Consider the following 22,651-nt stretch of genomic DNA (forward strand, 5'->3'; position numbering starts at 1 on the left):
CACAGACCAGCAGCGTCTGGTTGCTCCTCATTACACACCACAGACCAGCAGCGTCTGGTTGCTCCTCATTACACACCACAGACCAGCAGCGTCTGGTTGCTCCTCATTACACACCACAGACCAGCAAATATTATTTACATCCTCAACATAAGAATCACTACACATTGTATGACCTCATACACTACTAGGCACAGCCTTTGAAATGTTGGTTTTCCTAGATATGGCTACTGTATTGTGATCACTACATCCAATGGATTTCAATACTGCTTTAAAGCACATTTCTACAGCTTTAGTAAAGATGTGATCAATATATGTTGATGATTTCATTCCTGTGCTGTTTGTAACTACCCTGGTAGGTTGACTGATAATCTGAACCAGGCTTGCAAGCACTGGTTAGTTTGAAGCTTTTTCTTGAGTGAGCAACTTAATGAAAGCCAGTCAATATTTAAATCACCCAGAAAATATACCTCTCTGTTGATATCACATACATTATCAAGCATTTCACACACATTATCCAGATCCCATTAGCACTTGGTGGTGTATAGCAGCTTCCCACAAGAATGGGCTTTAGGTTAAGCAGATGAACCTGTAGCCATATTACTTCAACATTATTTAACGTGAGACCCTCTCTAAGCTTTAAAGAAATGTGGTTCAGAATATAAACAGCAACACCTCCACCATTGGCATTTAGTATTTTCTGTAAATGTTATAACCATGTATTTCTACCACTGTATCAAATGTTTTATTTCAGTGAGTTTCAGAGATATGAATTCCATCTGTTACTAGCAAGTTATTGATTTCATGAACCATGTTTCTTAGGTTACAGATGTTAATGTGGGCTCATTATGTTTGAGCTGAGTGGACTTCCTACTAGGGCACACCGCCTCAGTGCTAGCAGTAGAACTCCTGTTCATAGGCACATGATTACTGCATACAATAACTGTAGGATCAACAGAGGCATTCAGGGCAGTTAGGGGGACATGAATTAGGTTACTTACATTGTGCCTGCAAACACCATTGGGATAATGTACATTTGCTGCAGCATTATGACAACTCAGCGACAAAATGGTAGGGCTTAACTGAGCTGTGCTTGGATCATCAATAAGTCATCGTCTCAACACATCCTTGAAATGTGTGGACAGAGTCCAGGAGCCAAGATGATTCAGATGGAAACTTTCTGTTTTTCATTTTCTCTAAATCTAAAAAGGCACAAACTAGATTTGAGTCATTGTAATAAGTAATTGAACATGCTATTACTCCAACCTTGTGAAAGTAACAAACTGACATGTTTTAATTTGTCAAAAACAACTTTATTTCAAAAGAGTGCCTTTGATTTGCACATGCGCAGTTCGGGGCGGTGCGACCGTAAGACCCAATGACGTTTCTGCGCCTTCACAATGTCGCCATTGCATCGCCTAAAAGTGTGATCGGGATTTCTATTGGAGAAGCAGTTTCTACCCATCTTCATACTGTAATGTCTTTGATGCACCAACTGGGAGGAGGTAAATGTTGATCCTAAACAGTAACACAGGGTCAGGGGTTGTGTTCTCAAAGCGTTTCAAAGTAGGAGTGCTGATCTAGGATAAGTTTAGCTTTTTCAATTATAATGAACAGACAGGAGTGATCTGATCCTAGATTAGCACTCATCCAAAATGCTTCATGAAAACAGGCCCAGATACATTCCCATCTGCCTAATGGGTCAGGATAGGGTTGGGGTAGGAGGCAGGAAATAGGCAGGTTTAATACATCCTCCAATATGAATGGCATCCATTATTTTTAAAGTACTTTATTACAACAAATTATTTGCTGCATTATATAGATTGTCAAATACGTAATAGGCTACTTCAATATTCTAACATCAGTACAGATAGAAGATAGTGGCCCAAATATCCTGTATGTTATTGTTAAACAATAAGAACTCGTTGTTCAGAAATCCAAATGTGTGCTCTGTGCTAGATACAGCAGTGAGGGAGTTTGATTAGGCTGAACCGCGGTGCACCTGGCTATGACCTGTCATGTGATTGGAAAACACCCGTGAGGCAGCATAGTCTCAAACTGATGCAATCACTTTTCACCTGGGTTTACAATGAGCTTACAAATTGGATAGAGTGATGCTTTACACTCCACACGCACATTGTTACTTTCCTCAGCTACAAAACCACATAACGGTGCTCAAACAGAAGGGGGATGTAACAAAAAGTCACTGACAACCAAAACAAAAAAGGCAGGGTTTTACGAGGGGTTCTGAAAGACACTCATTGGGGTATCCACTGAAAGTTGACTAGTCACAACAACTGGAACGTAAATGACAACCACCACGAGCACCCACTAAAATTGCCCAAGAAGAGGCCAACACAAGAAAAACCCACACCAAACTTAAGACAGGAAGCAAACCAAAAAGTTGAGCAAAACAAATACAGGGAAGATCAGACAAATGAAACATTTTCTATAAATGAAATAGGGAGAGCCAACTAAAAAGGTGTTAACCGAACATCCACATTTCAAGGCAACTGAAGCACTGGGCCAGCCACTCTTAAATAGCACAAGGGCCAGCACAGGTGTAACACATACTGACTAACGAGGTGACACAAATCGCTGCCTCCAACGTGCTAAAGTGCTATACATCCTAAAGTCCAACCTGAAAACATAAATTGAAAAACAAAACCTTTAACACACAACTACATTTATTTTGTTGTCAAGTGGCAGGAAATATAATTATTATTTACAAGTTGTTAATCATTATTAACAAGAAATTCAAGTGAGTAATCATTTGTTGTTCTCACTTCAGGCTGAAGCTTTTGTGTGAGTGCTCATATGAGACTTCAAGCTTCCTTTATAACCAAAGCATTTGCCACATTATTTGCACTGGTAAGATTTCTCCCCTTTGTGAACACGCTGATGAAGTCTTAAATAGCTTAATGCGATGTAACCTTTCTTGCATACAGGACAGATATATGGTCTCTCTCCTGTATGAGCTCTCATATGCAATGTCAATTCTATCTTCTGGTTGAAGGCTTTGTCACAGTCTTTACACTGATATGGTCTCTCCCCTGTATGTATCCTTGAATGAACGGTCAAGTGTCCCTTCTGGTTAAACATTTTGCCACATTGTTTGCACTGATATGGATTCTCTCCTGTGTGTACCCTTGTGTGGATGGTCAAGTTGCTCTTCTGGTTAAACCTTTTGCCACATTGTTTGCACTGATAGGGGTTCTCTCCCGTGTGTGTCCTTGAATGAATGGTCAAGTGTCCCTTACGTGTGAAGCTGTTGCCACATTGTTTACACTGATATGGCTTCTCCACTGCAGCAGAGCAGTCTGGATGTACTGAAAGGGGCTGATCACTGGTTGGTTGTGGTACTCTGTATCCCTCTACATCAGGATCTGTTTTGATCTCCTCAGTTATGATGATAGGTAGAGCGCTCATCTCTCCATCCACAGTTTGGTTTTGGTAATGATGTGAGGGATGAGATGGGTCCTCCTGACTGAGTCTGAGCTCCTGTTGTTCCTCTTTAATGTGTGTGGGTTCTGTGTCCTCCTGCTCTAGACTGGGGCTCCACTCCTGCTGCTCAGGGGGAACGACAGGAGTCAGTAGCTGGAAGTCTGGAGGGAAAAAAATATAGTCAATCAATATTGACTTCTTAATACAATACCTGTAATTTTGTTTGGAAGACCTTTCTGCACTCAAAAATAAAACGATTTTGTTGACTAGTCTACACTACAGCACAGAAAAGGCTATACTGACACTCCTGACCTACAAAAATACATTGTTCAAAAAAATAAAGGGAACACTTAAACAACACAATGTAACTCCAAGTCAATCACACTTCTGTGAAATCAAACTGTCCACTTAGGAAGCAACACTGATTGACAAATTTCACATGCTGTTGTGCAAATGGAATAGACAACAGGTGCAAATTATAGGCAATTAGCTAAGAGAGAGATTATAGGTTACCCAAAAAAACACTGACCATCACTTTGGCTCCTACCCTGACACTAACTCCTCCCTGGTATTTTTGTTTGTGTCCTGTCAAACAACACTGTATTCAAAGTGTCCACTATTATCTTCTAGCTATAGAATTAGAATAATCATTTTTCCATGATTCCAACAGTTCACCCAAGTGTTGATCTAAATCACAAGTTTATTTTATTTATTTATTTAACCTTTATTAAACTAGGCAAGTCAGTTAAGAACAAATTCTTATTTTCAATGACGGCCTAGGAACAGTGGGTTAACTGCCTTGTTCAGGGGCAGAACAACAGATTTTTTTTTTTACCTTGTCAGCTCTGGGATTCGATCGAACCACTAGGCTACCTCACTTTTTTTTTGCCCATATCGTGCAGCCCTACGCGACAGTGTGGAAATAATCTCAAATGAGTGCAGGAAATTATTTTGAGTTGAAGTTGAATTGAACAGTAGAAAACAATTAGAATGAGTAAGACCCATTGACATAAGTTAGAATGAATGTGTTGCCACCCCAGGGTCAAGAACTACTCAAAGCAAATGTCGAACTTTTATATTCAAAAACAAAGTACCGTCAAATACTGTCAACATTTAGAAAAATACTGTGATATATTTTGTCCATATCACTCAGCCCTAGTATTTTGTACAAACAAAAGTACTTGTAAAAAGAAACTGTTACCATGTTCCAACGCATATTATATCGTTTCTGTTTCATAGTTGTAACAAAGGCACTCCACAAATAAAATTGATTTAACAGTGGAATGTGTTTTTACATATGGCCTACATCAACTAATAAATGCTATTTTGTTACTTGGAATCAGGGAACACATATTTTCCAATGTTACCAAAGACCATCATGAACACAATCAAATGATTATTTCAGTGATAGCATATGAAATGTATTCATTACTCTGTTAGAATTTTGCAGTCAGAATGACTGCTCATTTGCATAAAGGGGGATCCTTCGAGGCCCAGCGGTTCTAGTGTTTACTATATTTAAAACCAAATACTTTTACTCAAGTAGTACTATATTTTACTAGGATTTTCACTTTTATCTGAGGCATTTTCTATTGTGGTATATTTACTTATGTATGACAATTTAGTACTTTTTCCACCAATGCTCAGACTCGTCAGACTCGTCCTCTAGCATGAAAACGGTACAGTAGCTCCATGGAAAGTAGTTGAACAACATGGTAAGAACCCGAAGAAAAAGAAAAACACCAATCAAAACCGTCTAACCCATAGCAGAGCGTTTATGACGTACCCACTTCATTATACTCGCCCTTAATCCAGTCGCCATATTGGGATGAAGCTACACCCTTCACCTCCCCTTTGGCATATCACAATGTGCCACATTAATCTAATCTATTCGTCTACAAATCAAATCTCGTACAACAACTGTATTTCACTACAAACCTGCTACGTGTGAGATTCTCTCTGGTTTGGTAGCCATGTCCAACAGCCTCCGTAGACGCTCGTTCTCCTTTGCTGAACGGCAGATTTCTTCCTGATGCTCTGCTATAATCTTCTCTACGACCACGAATATCTCCACAGCAGCTGTCGACAAACGCTCGGTAACGAACACATTCAAAAACTGTAGTTTCGACATATTGGAAATGGTTATGAAAGTGTAGCTGTTCGTTTAATCAAATAAATATTTGTTGAAACCATTCTATAAGAATCTTCTTAGCGCCCTTTGAACAATTTCTATATTAAAAAAAAAGAAAAAAATTGATAGTGTTCTCCTTTCACAAAAGCTGGTCGGCAGAAAGAAAATACTGCATTACATTAGCGCCACCTGCTGTTTTGGAGCATTTAATTAGAAAACCAGTTATTGGATCCAGCCCATTATCTGGACAAAGCAGAGTTTTGCCCTCAGTTTCAATGTGGGTCCCAAGACGCCGTTTTATTCATGCCTTTGCCTTGTCTGTTAGTACCTTCTAATTAAAGTTGCAATAGAGCCCCACAGTGGAGGTATCATAATACCCATCAAATCTAGTGGTCAAACAGAGAAATGGTTCCAATCGCCTTTCCACCATTCATTTTTCCCATAGTGAATTGTAGTTCTTTATGAAAGCCACATTAGTAGCTAATTAGTGTTTAATTTTTGTGGAGTAAATACAGGTTAATATACAAGACAAGTTTGGACACACCTACTCATTCAAGGGTTTTTAATTTTTCTTATTTTCTACATTGTAGAATAGTGAAGACATCAAAACTATGAAATAACACATGGAATCATGTAGTAACCAAAAGAGTTTTAAACAAATCAAAATATATTTGAGATTATTCAAAGTAGCCACACTTTGCCTTGACTTAGCTTTGCACACTCTTGGCATTCTTGGCATCACCAGGCCCAGCGAATCAGAATGAGTTTTTCCCCACAAAAGGGCTTTATTACAAATAGAAATACTCAAGTTCATCAGCTGTCCAGGTGGCGGGTCTCAGATGATCCCACAGGTGAAGAAGCTGGATGTGGATGTCCTTGGCTGGTGTGATTTCACATGTTCTGCGATTGTGAGGCTGGTTGGATGTACTGCCAAATTCTCTAAATAGACGTTGGAGTCGGCTTATGGTAGAGAAATTAACATTCAATTCTCTGGCAACAGCTCTGGTGGACATTCCTGTATTCAACATGCCAATTGCACGCTCTCTCAACTTGAGACATCTGTGGCATTGTGTGACAAACTGCACATTTTAGTGGCCTCTTATTTTCTCCAACACAAGGTGTAAACAAATTTGTGCACAACATTTGAGGGAAATAACCTTTTCAAGGATCTTTAATTTCAGCTCATGAAACATGGGACCAACACTTTACATGTTGCGTTTAGATTTTTTTCAGTATAGATAACCACTGCCTGTAGTTACAAGTACAATGCACATTACCCTCCTTACAAGTAAAAGAAAAAAAGAAAACTAGCATATAATAGCATAATGAATGTTGTGACCTCTTTATTGAAAATGTTTCTTTGTAAACATCGCAGGCCACAGATTTAGGACCTGACTGAAGAAATCTTGGTCTGCAGGCCAGTGCCCAAAATCCTTATGTTATTATCCCTGCATGTCAGTACCTTTCAGACAATCCCCCAATCACTGTTGGTCCTCTTCAGTGACCGTATGGCTGAAGGTTTTAACTTTCCTCTTGAGAATTAGAATCAGTTGTATATCTCATTGCAATACTTCACCTCTTCTGGCAAATAGTAACCTAGACTGTCCTGATCATCTAGTTGAGCATTCCAGATAATTCCTTCATCTCAGCAGAAATATCCCATCCACATAGTATGATTTTAGATGTAAAGATAGACCAAAGCCCAGTCTATTTTACTGTTACTATAGTCAAGTCTGTGGGTTATGGTATTTTAATGTGGATATCATTTCAGCAATCAATTTAGCTAGCTGGTAAAAGTAACTTTTGTTGTCTTTCAGGTGGGATGGACCGGAAACCCAGTGACAACACTTGGGTCTGTAGCTGCCCTTTTCCGGTGGGAAAGAGAAAAGGCCCTGTATTTACCAGAAAAGGTAGCTCATCCACCATGGCAGAAGATGAAGATCCAGACTGTTGATTGGGAAACAAGAAACAATAATAAGGCATGAGGATTGGGTGTTGAGTATGAGAAACAATGTGTTTTTTGTCCAGATAAATATGGTGATACAGCATTGAAAAATACCCACCACTGACCATGTCTCTTTGTTTTCCAGTCCAACAGGAGTGGATCCCTCAGTCCATCCAGTGCATGGACATCCCGTGCCAGTGTGATCCGGTTGTGGAGACTACAGCAGGACAAGCCTGTAGACAACTCATCAAATATGATACAATATTGTGTAAAACAGTGAATTTGTAGATGCATCAATTTTGACTGTGTCCCCTTTTCCCCATGTTAAACACATAGACATGATATGCGGAACATCAGGTTCACCCCACGAGAAGCAGTGCATGGTCAACGCCACCCTCAGCAAGAGATCTGCTGGAAGTGATGTACTTTCTCGCTCTGGTGGTAAGACATAATTTAAACATCACAGATATAAATTCCCACTGTACCCATGATGAAATGCAACTGTGAATTGTGCTGTACTACTGAATGAAACAGGAAATGCACTCAGACCAGCCTTTGTAATTGAACTTACGTTAACTACATTACTTTAGTTGGCTGCTTTGAGCAAAACTTGTACGGTGCATTCAAAGTATTCAGACCCCTTGACTTTTTCCACATTTTGTTATGTTACAGCCATATTCTATAATGGATGAAATTGTCCCCCCCCCCCCTCAATCTACACACAATAGCCCATAATGACAAAGCAAAAACAGGTTTGTTTAAAATGTTGAAATATCACATTTACATAAGTATTCAGACCCATTATTCAGGACTTTGCTGAAGCACCTTTGGCAGCGATTACATCCTCGAGTTATCTTGGTTATGAAGCTTGGCACACCTGTATTTAGGGAGATTCTCCTATTCTTCTCTGCAGATCCTCTCAAGCTCTGGAGAGCGTCACTGCACAGCTATTTTCAGGACACTCCAGAGATGTTCGATCGGGTTCAAATCCGGGCTCTGGCTGGGCCACTCAAGGACATTCCCCGAAGCAACTCCTGCATTGTCTATGTTGTGTGCTTAGGGGCTGAGGTCCTGATGGAAGGTGAACCTTCACCCCAGTCTGAGGTCCTGAGCACTCCGGAGCAGGTTTTTATCAAGGATGTCTCTGTACTTTGCTTCATTCATCTTCCCCTCGATCCTGACTAGTCTCCCAGTTACTGCCGCTGAAACACATGCCCACAGCATGATGCTGCCACCACCATGCTTCACCGTAGGGATGGTGCCAGGTTTCCTCCAGATGTGACACTTGGCATTCAGGCCAAAGAGTTCAATCTTGGTTTCATCAGACCAGAGAATCTTGTTTCTCATGGTCTGAGAGTCCTTTAGGTGCCTTTTGGCAAACTTCAAGCGGGCTGTCATGTGCCTTTTACTGAGGAGTGGCTTCTGTCTGGCCACATAAAGGCATGATTGGTGGAGTGCTGACAAGGCCCTTCTCCCCCATGTTCTCAGTTTGGCCAGGCAGCCAGCTTTAGGAAGAGTCTTGGTGGTTTCAAACTTCTTCCATTTAAGAATAATGGAGGCAACTATGTTCAGTGCTGCAGAAAGTTTTTGGCATCCATCCCCAGATCTGTGCCTCGACTCGTCTTGGAGCTCTACGGACAATTCCTTCAACCTCACGGCTTGGTTTTTCCTCCGACATGCACTGTCAACTGTGTCCAATCAATTGAATTTACCACAGGTGGACTCCAATCAAGTTGTAGAAACATCTCTAGGATGATCAATGGAAACAAGATGCACCTGAGCTCAATTTTGAGTCTCATAGCAAAGGGTGTGAATACTTATGTAAATAAGGTATTTATGTTTTATTTTTTAAATACATTTACATAAGTGTTTTAGAATTGTCATTATCAGGTATTGTGTGTAGATTGAGGAGGAAAATGTGATTTAATCAATTTTAGAGAAAGGCTGTAACATGTCAAAATGTGGAAAAGCGTCTGAATACTTTCCAAATGCACTGTTATGCCCCTTCGTGAGATGGGTGTTTTTCCCCAAGTGTGTGCTGTGCCCGGCCAGAACCTTGGACACTTACATTACACAGGCAATACGACAGTCTGATTAGCTATTCGTTTTCTATAGTGAGAGAGTTCTGGGACAGAGCCTACAGAGCCTAAAGACTCACATTGGATTGTGGACACTATTACTGCAGTATATTGGCTGGACAGCCAGCCTCTGACCTCTGTTGTAGTAGCGTATTCTATTAGAGGAGTAGCTACATGGTGGGCCCTGCTCTGAGGAGTTTCCCCTCAATTACATTTTCGCCTCGGCCAGTTGGGCATCGTATAGCACTTTTTCTAGGTACAATTGAGTCAATGTTACCCCCGCCAATAAGGTTGGGACGGCTGTGCTGGGTGTTGCCTCCTCTTCCCTGAGTGGGGACGGAGGGACACAGCAACTATGACTGCCCTGAGCTCAGTTCAAATCAAATCAAATGTATTTATATAGCCCTTCGTACATCAGCTGATATCTCAAAGTGCTGTACAGAAACCCAGCCTAAAACCCCAAACAGCAAGCAATGCAGGTGTAGAAGCACGGTGGCTAGGAAAAACTCCCTAGAATGGCCAAAACCTAGGAAGAAACCTAGAGAGGAACCAGGCTATGTGGGGTGGCCAGTCCTCTTCTGGCTGTGCCGGGTGGAGATTATAACAGAACATGCATGGCCAAGATGTTAAAATGTTCATAAATGACCAGCATGGTCGAATAATAATAAGGTAGAACAATTGAAACTGGGGCAGCAGCACGGTCAGGTGGACTGGGGACAGCAAGGAGTCATCATGTCAGGTAGTGCTGGGGCATGGTCCTAGGGCTCAGGTCCTCCGAGAGAGAGAAAGAAAGAGGAGGAGAGAATTAGAGAACGCACACTTAGATTCACACAGGACACCGAATAGGACAGGAGAAGTACTCCAGATATAACAAACTGACCCTAGCCCCCCGACACATAGACTACTGCAGCATAAATACTGGAGGCTGAGACAGGAGGGGTCAGGAGACACTGTGGCCCCATCCGAGGACACCCCCGGACAGGGCCAAACAGGAAGGATATAACCCCACCCACTTTGCCAAAGCACAGCCCCAGTTCTATGGGACTTTGTTCTCTGTCTGGCCCTTACATAGTTTACCGATTAATCTTGTATTGTGATACCATTTTGGAGTGATCCAATATAGTGCTACATAACGAAGGTTAAATATGTAACTGTCATGAGAATTTTCAATCCCAATGATAATAACTGACAATCAATAGCTTTGACCAATCCCTGAGATCTGCAAGACCATGGGTTTAACAATAATTAGTCAAAGACTCAGCTTATGCAAAAAGATAGTACAGTTTATTCAGAGAACGTTCTAAAGTCCATTATACAAAGACATCCATTTTATAGATGTGCACATACTTCCACACAAACAGTAGGTATCCTACGCACATACTTCCACACAAACAGTAGGTATCCTACGCACATACTTCCACACAAACAGTAAGTATCCTACGCACATACTTCCACACAAACAGTAGGTATCCTACGCACATACTTCCACACAAACAGTAGGTATCCTACGCACATACTTCCACACAAACAGTAGGTATCCTACGCACATACTTCCACACAAACAGTAGTTGACAAAAGGGCCGTCTGAGTGCCCCGTTTTTTGGGCCATCCTGTTCTTTTCCCATCTTTCAAGGGCACAGCTGTGTGGAGATATGAAGAGCACAGAGGCTAGCTTGAGCAGCAGCGACAATTTTATCTGCAGAAAGGAGTAACAAAACTGGCATTATCACTTGTTTATACACTATGCTCCCACCATGATCTCACAACCCTGCTAAAATGCCACATAGACAAGAGGTTGTATTTTCCTATAAAGGGTGCGAACCAACTGTTGTTTGTTGGGCTCTTGACTGTTGCACCTGCTCCATTATTGCAAATCTTATAATAAAATAAGGTGTTTTGAGGAATCTAGTCTCTGTCTTCTTTTCTGGTTAGAATTTCCACAACCAATAGAGGGGAGGGCCTAGAACTGGGCCCTGGGGGACACCATTAGTGAGAGCACGTGGTGCAGACACAGATCCTCTCCACGTCACCTGGTAAGAGCGGCCTGCCAGGTAGGATGCAATCCAAGGGTGTGCAAAGCCTGAGACACCCAGCCCTGAGAGGGTGGAGAGGAGGATCTGATGGTTCACGGTGTCTAAGGCAGTGGAAAGAGAGTCAGCTTTGGCAGTGGGGAGAGCCTCCATGACTCGGAGAATAAGCCTGACTGCTAAGGGTCAAGAAGATCATTCTGAGGGAGATAACAAGAAAGTTGATCAGAGACCGCAAGCTCAAATGTTATGGAAAGAAAAGAAAGAAGAGATACAGGTCTAGTTTTTGATGTCAGATGAGTCGAGTGTTGGTTTCTTGAGGAGGTCAGCAACTCAGGCCATTTTGCAGTCAGAGGGGACGCAGCCAGTGGTCAGGGATGAGTTGACGAGGGAAGTGAGGAATGGGAGAAGGTCTCCAGAGAGGGTCTGAAGAAGGGTATGGGGTCGTCCGTAGAGAGGAAGGGGGAGTGAGGGATGGAGGGAGGAGAAGGTGAAAAAGTTTCAGAGGAAGCTTGAAATTTAGAGTGGTAGAAAGTGGCTTTAGCAGTGGATACAGAGGAAGAGAAGGTAGAGCGGTGGGAGTGAAAGGATGATAGGTCCTCCAGAAGTTTAGTTTTCCTACATTTTTGCTAAGCTGGCTGCAGTCCTGCTCTGTAAGCTCGCAATGAGTCACTCAGCCACGGAGCAGGAGGACAGGGCCAACACGGTCGGGAGGAAAGGGGACAGTGTGAGTCATAGGATGTGGAAAGGGAGGAGAGTGGGGTCGAAGAGGCAGAATCAGGGGGAGAAGGATTTAGCAGAAGGGAGAGATGATAGGATAGAAGAGCAGAGAGTAGTGGGATAGAGAGAGCGAAGATTGCGATGGCGCATGACCATCTGGGTAGGGGCTGAGTGGTTAGGGTTGGAGAACATACTGTTTTCATATCCCGAAAGAAAGAAATTCTCTCTACAATACATTTTAATAGAAAGTTAGTAAAAATAGATAAGATCTTGCTACCATGGAAAGGAAAATACCTGCATATTTGTGGAAAAGTCCCGTGATTAACTCTTTAGTCATGTCCTAGTTTACTTATGGCCTTGCCTACACCTAGTGACTTGTTTAAATTATATGAACAAAAAATATTCCATTTTATTTGGAACGATAAACCAGACTAAATTAAACGGGCCTATTGAAATAATGAATATGAACTCGGAGGGCAGAAATGATTAAATATTAAAGCATTCGACCTCTCACTAAAGGCTTCAGTCATACAAAGTTATACTTAAATCCAAACTGGTTTTCTAGCAGATTAGTAAGAATGTCTCACCCATGTTCAAGAAGGGCCCTTTCCCCTTTATTCAGATTACAACCTCTCACTTTTGGTTATTTAAAATTTAAATCTCCAAAATATCTCTACTTTTAAAACAAGCTGTAGAAAGTTGGTTGCAATTTCAGTTTAATCCACCAGAAAAGACAGAACAAATATTACAATAAATAACAGTTCAACTCAAATATACTAATTGATTAGAAAATCATGATTTTGGAGATTTATTTTTTTACATCTGTATAATCTTTGTAAATGATATCATAGACAGGACTAGTGGAGTTGTCACACATGCAGCTAACACAAATATATGGAAATGTCTGCTCTACCCAAAATTACACCCAACTAATTGCAGCATTAATGCAAAAATGGAAGAGGCAAGTGGAAGGGGGGAGAAAGAAACCTGCCTATCGGCCCTGAATTAAAGACCAGAATTAGTTAACGAAAATTATGATAAAGAAAAGAAGTATACCAGTTTCATTTAAGGACCAAAGAAATAACCGCTGTCATATTAAAAAATAGCCATATTGCAAAATAGTTGGGAAGAGATTTTTGATGTACGAATACACCAAATGACGGCCTATTCAAGTGTTTTTCATTTTTAATTATTATACAAAATTCTTGCAACCAATAGAATGTTTTATTTATATATATATATATATATATATATATATATATATATATATATTACAGCACCAGTCAAACATTTGGACACACCGTTTTACTATTTTCTACATTGTAGAATAATAGTGAAGACATCAAAACTATGAATTAACACATGGAATCGTGTAGTAACCAAAAAAGTGTTAAACAAATCAAAATATGTTTGAGATTCTTCAAAGTAGCCATCCTTTGCCTTGATGACATCTTTCCACACTCTTGGCATTCTCTCAACCAGCTTCATGAGGTAGTCACCTGGAATGCATTTCAATTAACAGGTGTACCTTGTTAAAAGTTCATTTGTGGAATGTCTTTCATTCTTAATGTGTTTGAGCCAATCAGTTGTGTTGTGACAAGGTAGGGGTGGTATACAAAAGATAGCCCTATTTGGTAAAATACCAAGTCCATATTATGGCAAGAACAGCTCAAATAAGCAAAGAAAAAATGACAGTCCATCATTACATGAAGGTCAGTCAATCTGGAAAATTTCTAAAACTTTGAATGTTTCTTCAAGTGCAGTAGCAAAAACCATCAAGCGCTATGATGAAACTTGCTCTCATGAGGACTGCCACAGGAAAGGAAGACCCAAGTTCATTAGAGTTACCAGCCTCAGAAATTGCAGCCCAAATAAATGCTTCAGAGTTCATGTAACAGACACATCTCAACATCAACTGTTCAGAGGAGGCTGCATGAACCAGGCCTTCATGGTCGATTGCTGAAAAGAAACCACTACTAAAGGACACCAATAAGAAGAAGAGACTTGCTTGGACCAAGAAACACGAGCAACGGACATTAGACCGGTGGAAATCTGTCCTTTGGTCTGGAAAATAGAAATCCAAACTTTCTGATGTTCAGAGATAGATGGGAGGGGTTGAGTGGAGTTGAAGACTAAAAATAACAAGATAACTCATGTCAAATATAGTGTCCGTAAAATGTGTAGAGTTTCAGAACATATGTGAAACAGCAGAGTTGGAAAACATATGGCAAATAGAAATCAACATTGGATGGTGTTCAGAGATATATGGGAGGGGTTGAGGGTTGCTGAAGGAAGGGACTAAAAACAAACAAAAGATAACTATTGTAAAATATACTGTATCCGTAAAATGTATATAGTGTATATATAAGATGGAAGTAGAAACCTAAGTGTTGTTGTCCATTAAGTTTAGTTTACTCCAATTAGGGGAGGGATGGTAGGGTTAGGGGAAAATAATAAAATGTAAATATATATATATAGATATATGTATATATATGGGGGAAATGATGCAGACAATTACATTGAAAGCCACAATCTGTCTACAATATTAAAGCTGATCTATATTTGCTGCATTATATAGTCAACAAAGACATAATAGGCTACTTCAATATTCTAACATGCAGACAGAAGTACAGATAGTGGCCCAAATATCCTGTATGTCATTGTTAAACAATTGAATATGAACTCCTGTTGTTTAGGAATCCAAGTGTGTGCTCTGCTAGACACAGCTGTGACGACTTCCTGAAGCCAGCAGTGCAGGAGTTTGATTAGGCTGAAACGCGGTGCACCGGACTATGGCCTGTCATGTGACCAGGCAAAAGCGGTGAGGGAGGAGTGGCTCATGCCTGTGAGGCAGCCTGGTTTCAAAAAGGATGCAATCACGTTTCAGCCGGGCCAGCATGGTCAAATTCCCTCATCGTCCTGGCCAGTAGGTATCCAAAAAAAGTAAGAGCTAAAATGAGCTTACGAATCTGATACTGAATGATGTTTTATCACTCCTCTCACATAACAACATTTGTTTAGTTGTCAAATGCCAGAAAATAGAACATAAATTATTTCCAAGTTGGATATAACAAGAAATTCAAGTGAGAAATCATTTGTTGTTCTCACTTCAGGCTGAAACTTTTGTGTGAGTGCTCATATGAGACTTCAAGCTTCCTTTATAACCAAAGCATTTTCCACATTCTTTGCACTGGTAAGGTTTCTCCCCGGAGTGAACACGCTGATGAAGTCTTAAATAGCTTAATGCCATGTAACCTTTCTTGCATACAGGACAATTAAATGGTCTCTCCCCTGTGTGAACTCTCATATGCAATATCAATTCCATCTTCTGGTTGAAGGATTTGTCACAGTCTTTGCACTGATAAGGTTTCTCCCCTGTGTGTATCCTTGAATGGATGGTCAAGCTTCCTTTCTGGTTAAACATCTTGCCACATTGTTTGCACTGATATGGATTATCTCCTGTGTGTACCCTAGTATGTCTGTCCAAGTCGCCTTTCTGGATGAAGCTTTTGTCACATTGTTTGCACAGATAAGATTTCTCTCCTGTGTGTATCTTTGAATGGATGGTCAAGTGTCCCTTACGTGTGAAGCTTTTGTCACATTGTTGACACCGATATGGTTTCTCCACTGCAGCAGAGCAGTCTGGATGAACTGAGTGGGGCTGATCACTGGTTGGTTCTGGTACTATGTAGCCCTCTCCATCAGCTTCTGTTTTGATCTCTTCAGTTATGATGATAGGTAGAATACCCCTCTCTCCGTCATCCACAGTTTGGTTTTGGTAAAGATGTGAGGGCTGAGGTGAGTCCTCCTGACTGAGTCTGAACTCCTGTTGTTCCTCTTTAATCTGTGTGGGTTCTGGGTCCTCCTGCCCCAGACTGGGGCTCCACTCCTGCTTACAGTTAAGTTGCTCAGGGTAAACGGCGGGAGTCAGTACCTGGAAGTCTGGAGGGAAACAATATATCTTAAACAGGTGCACTATGCATAAATCGCTCAGTCATTTCCTGGTTGCTAAAATTCTAATAGTTTGCCTTATTTCAGTTTGTGACAAAACAAGCAAGTATAGTGTAGTGAATCATTGTACCATCTAAACTGCTGTGAAATATATTTTCCATAACCAAACATATTGTATTTTCAGCTGGTGTAAAAAACTGAAAGTAAAAAACTAAACTTAAGAATGGGAAGCAGAGAATTAACACATTTAGAACAGATCTACCACTTCTTAGACTTGCTTTCAATGAGAATGACAGATCTATAACTACATTTCTATGTAAATTTGATCAGTTGGCCAAACAAATGACATATTTCAGCTTTAATAAAGTATCAGAAATGTTGTTTGGAAGCCCCCTCTGTGCTCAAAAATAAGACTTTGTTGACTAGTCTACACTAAACAGCACAGAAAAGACTATAAGGGCACTCCTGATCTGCAAAAATGTATTTTATTTCAGAATTAGTTTAAAATTAGTTTAAGTTCAGTGTTAAGGTTAATGGTTTGGTTAGGGTTAAGGTAAGGGTTGGTTTTAGATTTTGGTTTTTCGTTTACGGGTCAGGAATATCCTTAGAGCCGCTCCCCCAGCACGTGATTTATACAAAGCAATGTTGGTGAACCAGAGTTTCGTTCGAGGGTGCTTATAACCAGAGAGAAAGGGTTTCCACAGCCACAAAGTCAAAATTGGCTAAGATGTGCTTTTTGATATTTTTTTATTTAACCTTTCGTAAGATTAGGCATAAAGTTAGCAGTGTGGTTAAGTTTAAAATCACATTTTATGAAGATACATGTTAGAAATAGGAGGGATGTATGACTTTGTGGCTGTGGTATCTAGTGACGACCGAGGAAGAGACGAAGCTCTTTAGCATGGGAGAGACTATACAAACCAGCCTGGTGCCCAAAATTGATGACGTATGTCGTGCAGAGAGTTGAGTGGGGATGAACGGATTCGGTTCAGTCATTCGTCCTCCTCAGCTAGCTAGTTCTATTTTGTAACGGGTCACCAAACAACCTATGCGAAATCACGCGACGTGATTGAGATGCTTGATATCAAATATGTTTACAGTCACGCCACATCCTTACTGTACCCACGTAACCTGTCGAGAATTGTAAACTTGTTTGCCGAAGTTGGGACTTCATTCCATTGTTGATTTTTTTATGTCGCAGTTGTACATTTTCGGTGAAAATCACTACAATAAATGTGCTTTAGCTGTCACTCTGGCCTGATATTGGCAATTGGCTAGACTATCTAGCTACGTCCCTCTCCCTACTGCAGGACAGCAGTGCTTGGCAATCAAGAGTGAAGGACAGACTGCACACATCGACAACAGTCACCCTCGAAGCATCGTTCCCCCTCGCTCCACAAAAGCCGCGGCCCTTGCAGAGCAAGGGGAACAACTCCTTCAAGGTCTCAGAGAGTGACGTCACCGACCCATTTTTAAATTGAGAGGTGTTTCTTCCTATTAAAACGTGTCTCACTGCAAAATGTCAAGCAATGTCCTGGGGCGTGGCTAACGGAGCGCTCTTTGAAATAAGATCAAGTAACGCAGTATTCCAATGGATCGAGTTTGTCGATACGTTAGCTAATTGACATATCAGGGTGATATCCAGATGGTGACCAATACCACAAGTTATTTCTCCCTCGCCCATCGAAATAAACCTCACTGTCTTTTACACGTTTAAACTAGCGCAATGCTGCTGTGACAACTAGCCAGCATAAACTAGTATCACCAGGATGACTGACTGAACCGAATCCATTCGTCTCCACTCGAATATCAACTGCGAAACATACGTCATCAATTTGGGAACAAGGCGTGTTCGTATAGCCTCTTTCTTTAAACATATCACAACGTGTCACATGAGCAGGGTTGCCATGCCCGTGGGTTTCCCCGAAATTTGGGCTACTTGGAAAACGATGTTGCGGGTGAATTGTGCTTGGGCTGCAGGTTTTTTGTCCACTTTTGGCCTACTCTGCACTGCGGTCACCATCGCATTTCTTGAAAAAAAAAAATATATATATACATTTTACTGTGACCGGTTGCTGCTGACTATCAGGCAGTGAGGGGGGCTGTTACTGAATGAGTGATGGGGAGGGGCGGAAGGAGGTGTGACAGCAGCAGTTCTTGAGTCTCAAGTGGACATTTGAAATGGCAGTTATGGAACTCCCTCTCCGGGAAAATTCCACAATAAAAAACTGACATTAAAATGTGGAGAATGACATATGTTAGACATCAAGTAAAGTACTCATTTCTATGGCTTTGTAGGCTACTGTAGCATTAGATTGACTGTTGAATCAGTCAGAATAGGCTACAGGTAAAAAAAATAATTAACACTGGCTGTTGTTGACAAGCATATTAGTTCATATCCATATGAATATGTTATTCAGTGATTGAAATTACGACCCCTTAGTAGCCTATTCCAGCAGGCTATTGGGCAACAAGCACTTCTTACCCCAAAATCGCTGTTGAATAAACGAGTCTGTCAATTTGAACTAAGCAAGTTCACTTTACATCTTGCCTATCAGGGGCTATAGGCTACCTGCATCTAGCTAACCAAACCATGACAAAGATTAATTACAATCATAAACCCAGATGTTTGTCAGTAGCCTATGCCTATTGAAATGACAATCCAATATCGCAAATAGGCCTTTTATAATGGTTTGAAGTCTGGCACAACGGGTTGAGGAGTAACGGATTACATCTCATCCGTAACATGTAAGGGATTACAACAAAACGGTAACTGTAATACGTTACCAGCAAATATATTGTAATCGGATACACATACTTTTGAAAAACTAGGTGATTACTTTGAGGATTACTGTTAAATTCAGAAAGTATGTTTGCAGATTTTTTTTGTACACTTCTGTTCTCAATGGCATTCAAATCAGCATTGAAAATACATGATACACATGCTCAAACTTGCACACTTTTGATAGACTTAAAAGTGGCAATCCATTTTTGGACTTATAAATTATAAATATACAGTACCAGTCAAAAGTTTGGACACATCTCCCCATTCTAGTTTTTTATATTTTTTTAAACTATTTTCTAAATTGTAGAATTATAGTGAAGACGTCAAAGCTATTAAATAACACATATGGAATAATGTTGTAACCATCAGATGCATCAGATGACCTGGCCTCCACAATCACCAGACCTGGTTTGGGATGAGTTGGACCGAAGAGTGAAGGAAAGTGCTCAGCATATGTGGGAACTCCTTCAAGACTGTTGGAAAAGCATTCCAGGTGAAGCTGGTTGAGAGAATACTAAGCATATGCAAAGCTGTCATCAAGGCAAAGGGTGGCTACTTTGTCTAACACTTTTTTGGTTACTACATGATTCCATATGTTATTTCTTAGTTATGTCTTCACTATTATTCTACAACGTAGAAAATAAAAACCCTTGAATGAGTAGGTGTGTCCAAACTTTTTGACTGGTCCTGTATATATCTCAATTGATCAATTGATTCTTGAAGAATATAACTTATAAATGCCTCATGAGCTTCGTTCAACTGTCACATTCCACGAGAACCCAAAATATAAGCTTGTTTTACTCCAATGTTTCTAAAACATTGTACATGTAAACAAACACTGTAAAGGGGAACCACTACTTCTAGGTCTCAGAGCGAGTTACGTCACCGACTGAAACACTATTAGCGCCACCACCGCGAACTAGCTAGCCATTTCACATCGGTTACACATATTTCCAAGTCCTATTCTTGAAGATCAAGGTGTATAGCATTTATTGGAATGACTGGAATTCTGAAAGACTTTGGTTTTTAATGTAAAGATATAATTGAATCATATTATTATATATAGTAGAAAGAGAATGGTCAGAAGCCTACATAATCAACCCTATAAAGTAAAATTTAACATCCATATATGGCCAGCTATGTTTAATGTAACATTGTTTTATTCTGCAATAGATGTGGCTCAACAGTCAAATAAAGTAAACATACATTTTTGTCTTTTAATAATGCCTCTTAAGGGGAACGTGACAGAATGTAATCATATAACATTACTGAGTTTGGGTAATCCAAAAGTTAAATTACTGATTACATTTTGGAAAGGTAACTAGTAACTAATGGATTACATTTAGAAAGTAACCTACCCAACCCTGCTGGCACGTAAGGACACAACTGACAGAAAATAGCCTGAAGTTCGTCCAAGTGTGTCTTGCAGCAGAGATTGTGATCCTCTGTCCAACTTTCATCACTCAAAATCTTCTGTCGGATTTATGTATAGTTATACACATTCGCAAATGGGATTGATTTACAATCATAGCAGTCAAACGAGTTAAATCTACACCCGTTGATTGAAAATGATCTGGCGAGTTTAATAAGGGCGATTTGTCTTTCCTCTTGCGACATGTTAAAATTCCTCAATTACAATCACGTTAGCTCAGAATAATGATTATTTTCATGGAAAACGCATTTAGATTCTTACGTCGTGATGCGAATATTCCTTCTTAATTCGCTCGATAACGTTATGGAAAAGGGTTTACTGGATAAACGTGGCAAATCTTTTACTGAAACCCTCCAAATTGGGGCTAGTTTTCAGGCCTTGTGGCAGGTTTTGAGTAGTCATTGTCTAGAAATGTTGGCTAGACCTGGCAACCCTGCACACGAATGACTCCATGATAAAATAACGGTAAAAAAAAATCGAAAATAAACATGAATCTAGTCAAATCTCGTTACAACAACAGAATGTTGTACGAACCTGCTCTGTGTAACTTTATCTCTGGTTTGCTAACCAAATCCAACAGCCTGCGTAAACGCTCGTTCTCCTCCGCGGAACGGCAGATTTCTTCCTGATACTCTGCTACGGTCTTCTCCACGGCTCCGAATATCTCCACAGCAGCCGCTGACAAACGCTCCGTGACGAACACATTCAACATCTGTAGTTTTGACATATTAGCAATGGTTATGAAAGTAGCTTTTCGCTTTATCAAAGAAATGTTGGTTGAAACCTCTATCTTTGATTCTGCTTAGCGTTCTTCGTCGTCTTCTTCTTCGATGAGGTTTAATAACAGTGGTTGGCATCCAATAAATGTTGCATTACCGCCACCAACTAGACTGGGGTATAAATCCTTTATACTTTACATGAAAAAGGTCAAATATGGTACCATCTAACCCTACACTCATTACAACACCATCACCCTATTCCACTATTTAAACCTATGTAGTCCTACCTCAGGCCAACATCCTGGAAGGACGGGACATCTAGTTTAGCGGCTGGTAGCAACCTTTGGACAACAATGGACCAGTAGAGGCTCCTCAGAGGAGGAAGGGGAGGACCATCATCCTCAGTGAATTTTATAAAAATTAAAATAGTAATACATTAAAAGTGATCCTTTTTAGATAAAACTTTACTACATATATTCACGTCACCAAATAATGTATTAAAAGACACTTGCATTGAAGGTCTACAGTAGCCTCAACAGTACTCTGTTGGGTATCACCATGGTGTAGCCGGAGGACAGCGAGCTCCCGTCCTCCTCAGGGTACATTGACTTCAATACAAAACCGAGGAGGTTCATGGTTCTCAACCCCTTCCATAGACTTACGCAGTAATTATGACAACTTCTGGAGGATGTCCACCAACCTATCAGAACTCTTGCAGCATGAACTGACATGTTGCCCACCAACTCAAAGGATCAGATAATTAATATAGTACTGAAAGCATAAGTTACAGCTAGCTAGCACTGCAGTACATAATATGTGGTGAGTAGTTCAGTCAAAGAGAGAGAAAGACAATAGTTGAACAGTTTTGAACAATTTATTAATGTCTTCCAAAATTAAGGAGAAGCAAGAGGGAGACTGTCATTTCCTTTGTTTGACTTGCTTAGCTAGCAAATGCAGCAAGCTAGTTTAGCCTACTCAAACAGAGGGATGTTATGTTAGCTAGCTGGCTATGACTATCCAACACAACACCGGAACTCTTCCAAGGCAAGGTAAGATTTTGGTTTTACTCATTTATTACCACTGGGCCCCACCGGTGTCAGTGCTAAACTGCTTACTGACTGTACACTGTAACATTACTGCATGATTGTAGCGAGTTTACTAACCTGGAGATGGGAGAACCTTCCAGAAGGACAACCATCTCTGCAGCACTCCACCAATCAGGCCTTTATGGTAGAGTGGCCAGACGGAAGCCACTCCTTAGTAAAAGGCACATGACAGCCCGCTTGGAGTTGGCCAAAAGGCACCTAAAGGACTCTTAGACCATGAGGAAACAAGATTCTCTGGTCTGATGAAGCCAAGATTGCACTGTTTGGCCTGGCACCATCCCTACAGTGAAGCATGGTGGTGGCAGCATTATGCTGT

The 22,651-nt window shown here is 40.6% G+C and overlaps 2 protein-coding genes across 4 annotated transcripts; both read right to left on the bottom strand.

Annotated features, from left to right (window-relative positions):
- Positions 1-1,294: 1,294 nt before the first annotated feature.
- Positions 1,295-5,719, bottom strand: LOC124008128 (zinc finger protein 583-like). Its single transcript, XM_046319136.1, has 2 exons — positions 5,380-5,719; positions 1,295-3,602 (listed from the first exon to the last, which is right to left on the bottom strand). Exons 1-2 carry the CDS (start codon positions 5,570-5,572, stop codon positions 2,857-2,859), a joined length of 939 nt encoding a protein of 312 aa, XP_046175092.1. The 5' UTR covers positions 5,573-5,719; the 3' UTR covers positions 1,295-2,856.
- Positions 5,720-6,180: 461 nt separating this feature from the next.
- LOC124008126 (zinc finger and SCAN domain-containing protein 31-like) lies at positions 6,181-21,571 on the bottom strand. Of its 3 annotated transcripts, none has more exons than XM_046319134.1 (3): positions 21,045-21,571; positions 7,643-7,750; positions 6,181-7,519 (listed from the first exon to the last, which is right to left on the bottom strand). In XM_046319134.1, the coding sequence occupies exons 1-3, from the start codon at positions 21,235-21,237 to the stop codon at positions 7,488-7,490; spliced, it is 333 nt and encodes a 110-aa protein (XP_046175090.1). In that variant the 5' UTR covers positions 21,238-21,571; the 3' UTR covers positions 6,181-7,487. The 3 variants fall into 3 exon arrangements, with proteins under 3 accessions (XP_046175090.1, XP_046175089.1, XP_046175088.1); XM_046319133.1 differs by having other exon boundaries at positions 7,636-7,750; XM_046319132.1 differs by lacking the exons at positions 6,181-7,519; positions 7,643-7,750 and adding an exon at positions 14,774-16,284.
- Positions 21,572-22,651: the final 1,080 nt, after the last annotated feature.

The sequence above is a fragment of the Oncorhynchus gorbuscha genome, linkage group LG21 (assembly GCF_021184085.1).
Source record: "Oncorhynchus gorbuscha isolate QuinsamMale2020 ecotype Even-year linkage group LG21, OgorEven_v1.0, whole genome shotgun sequence".
Lineage (NCBI taxonomy): Eukaryota > Metazoa > Chordata > Actinopteri > Salmoniformes > Salmonidae > Oncorhynchus > Oncorhynchus gorbuscha.

Coding starts and splice junctions, on each gene's coding strand:
- LOC124008128 (XM_046319136.1), bottom strand. CDS start 5,572: ATGTCGAAACTACAGTTTTTGAATGTGTTCGTTACCGAGCGTTTGTCG. Junction 3,603..5,379: donor GAGAATCTCACACGTAGCAG/GTTTGTAGTGAA, acceptor TTTTCCCTCCAG/ACTTCCAGCTACTGACTCCT.
- LOC124008126 (XM_046319132.1), bottom strand. CDS start 21,237: ATGTCAAAACTACAGATGTTGAATGTGTTCGTCACGGAGCGTTTGTCA. Junction 16,285..21,044: donor GATAAAGTTACACAGAGCAG/GTTCGTACAACA, acceptor GTTTCCCTCCAG/ACTTCCAGGTACTGACTCCC.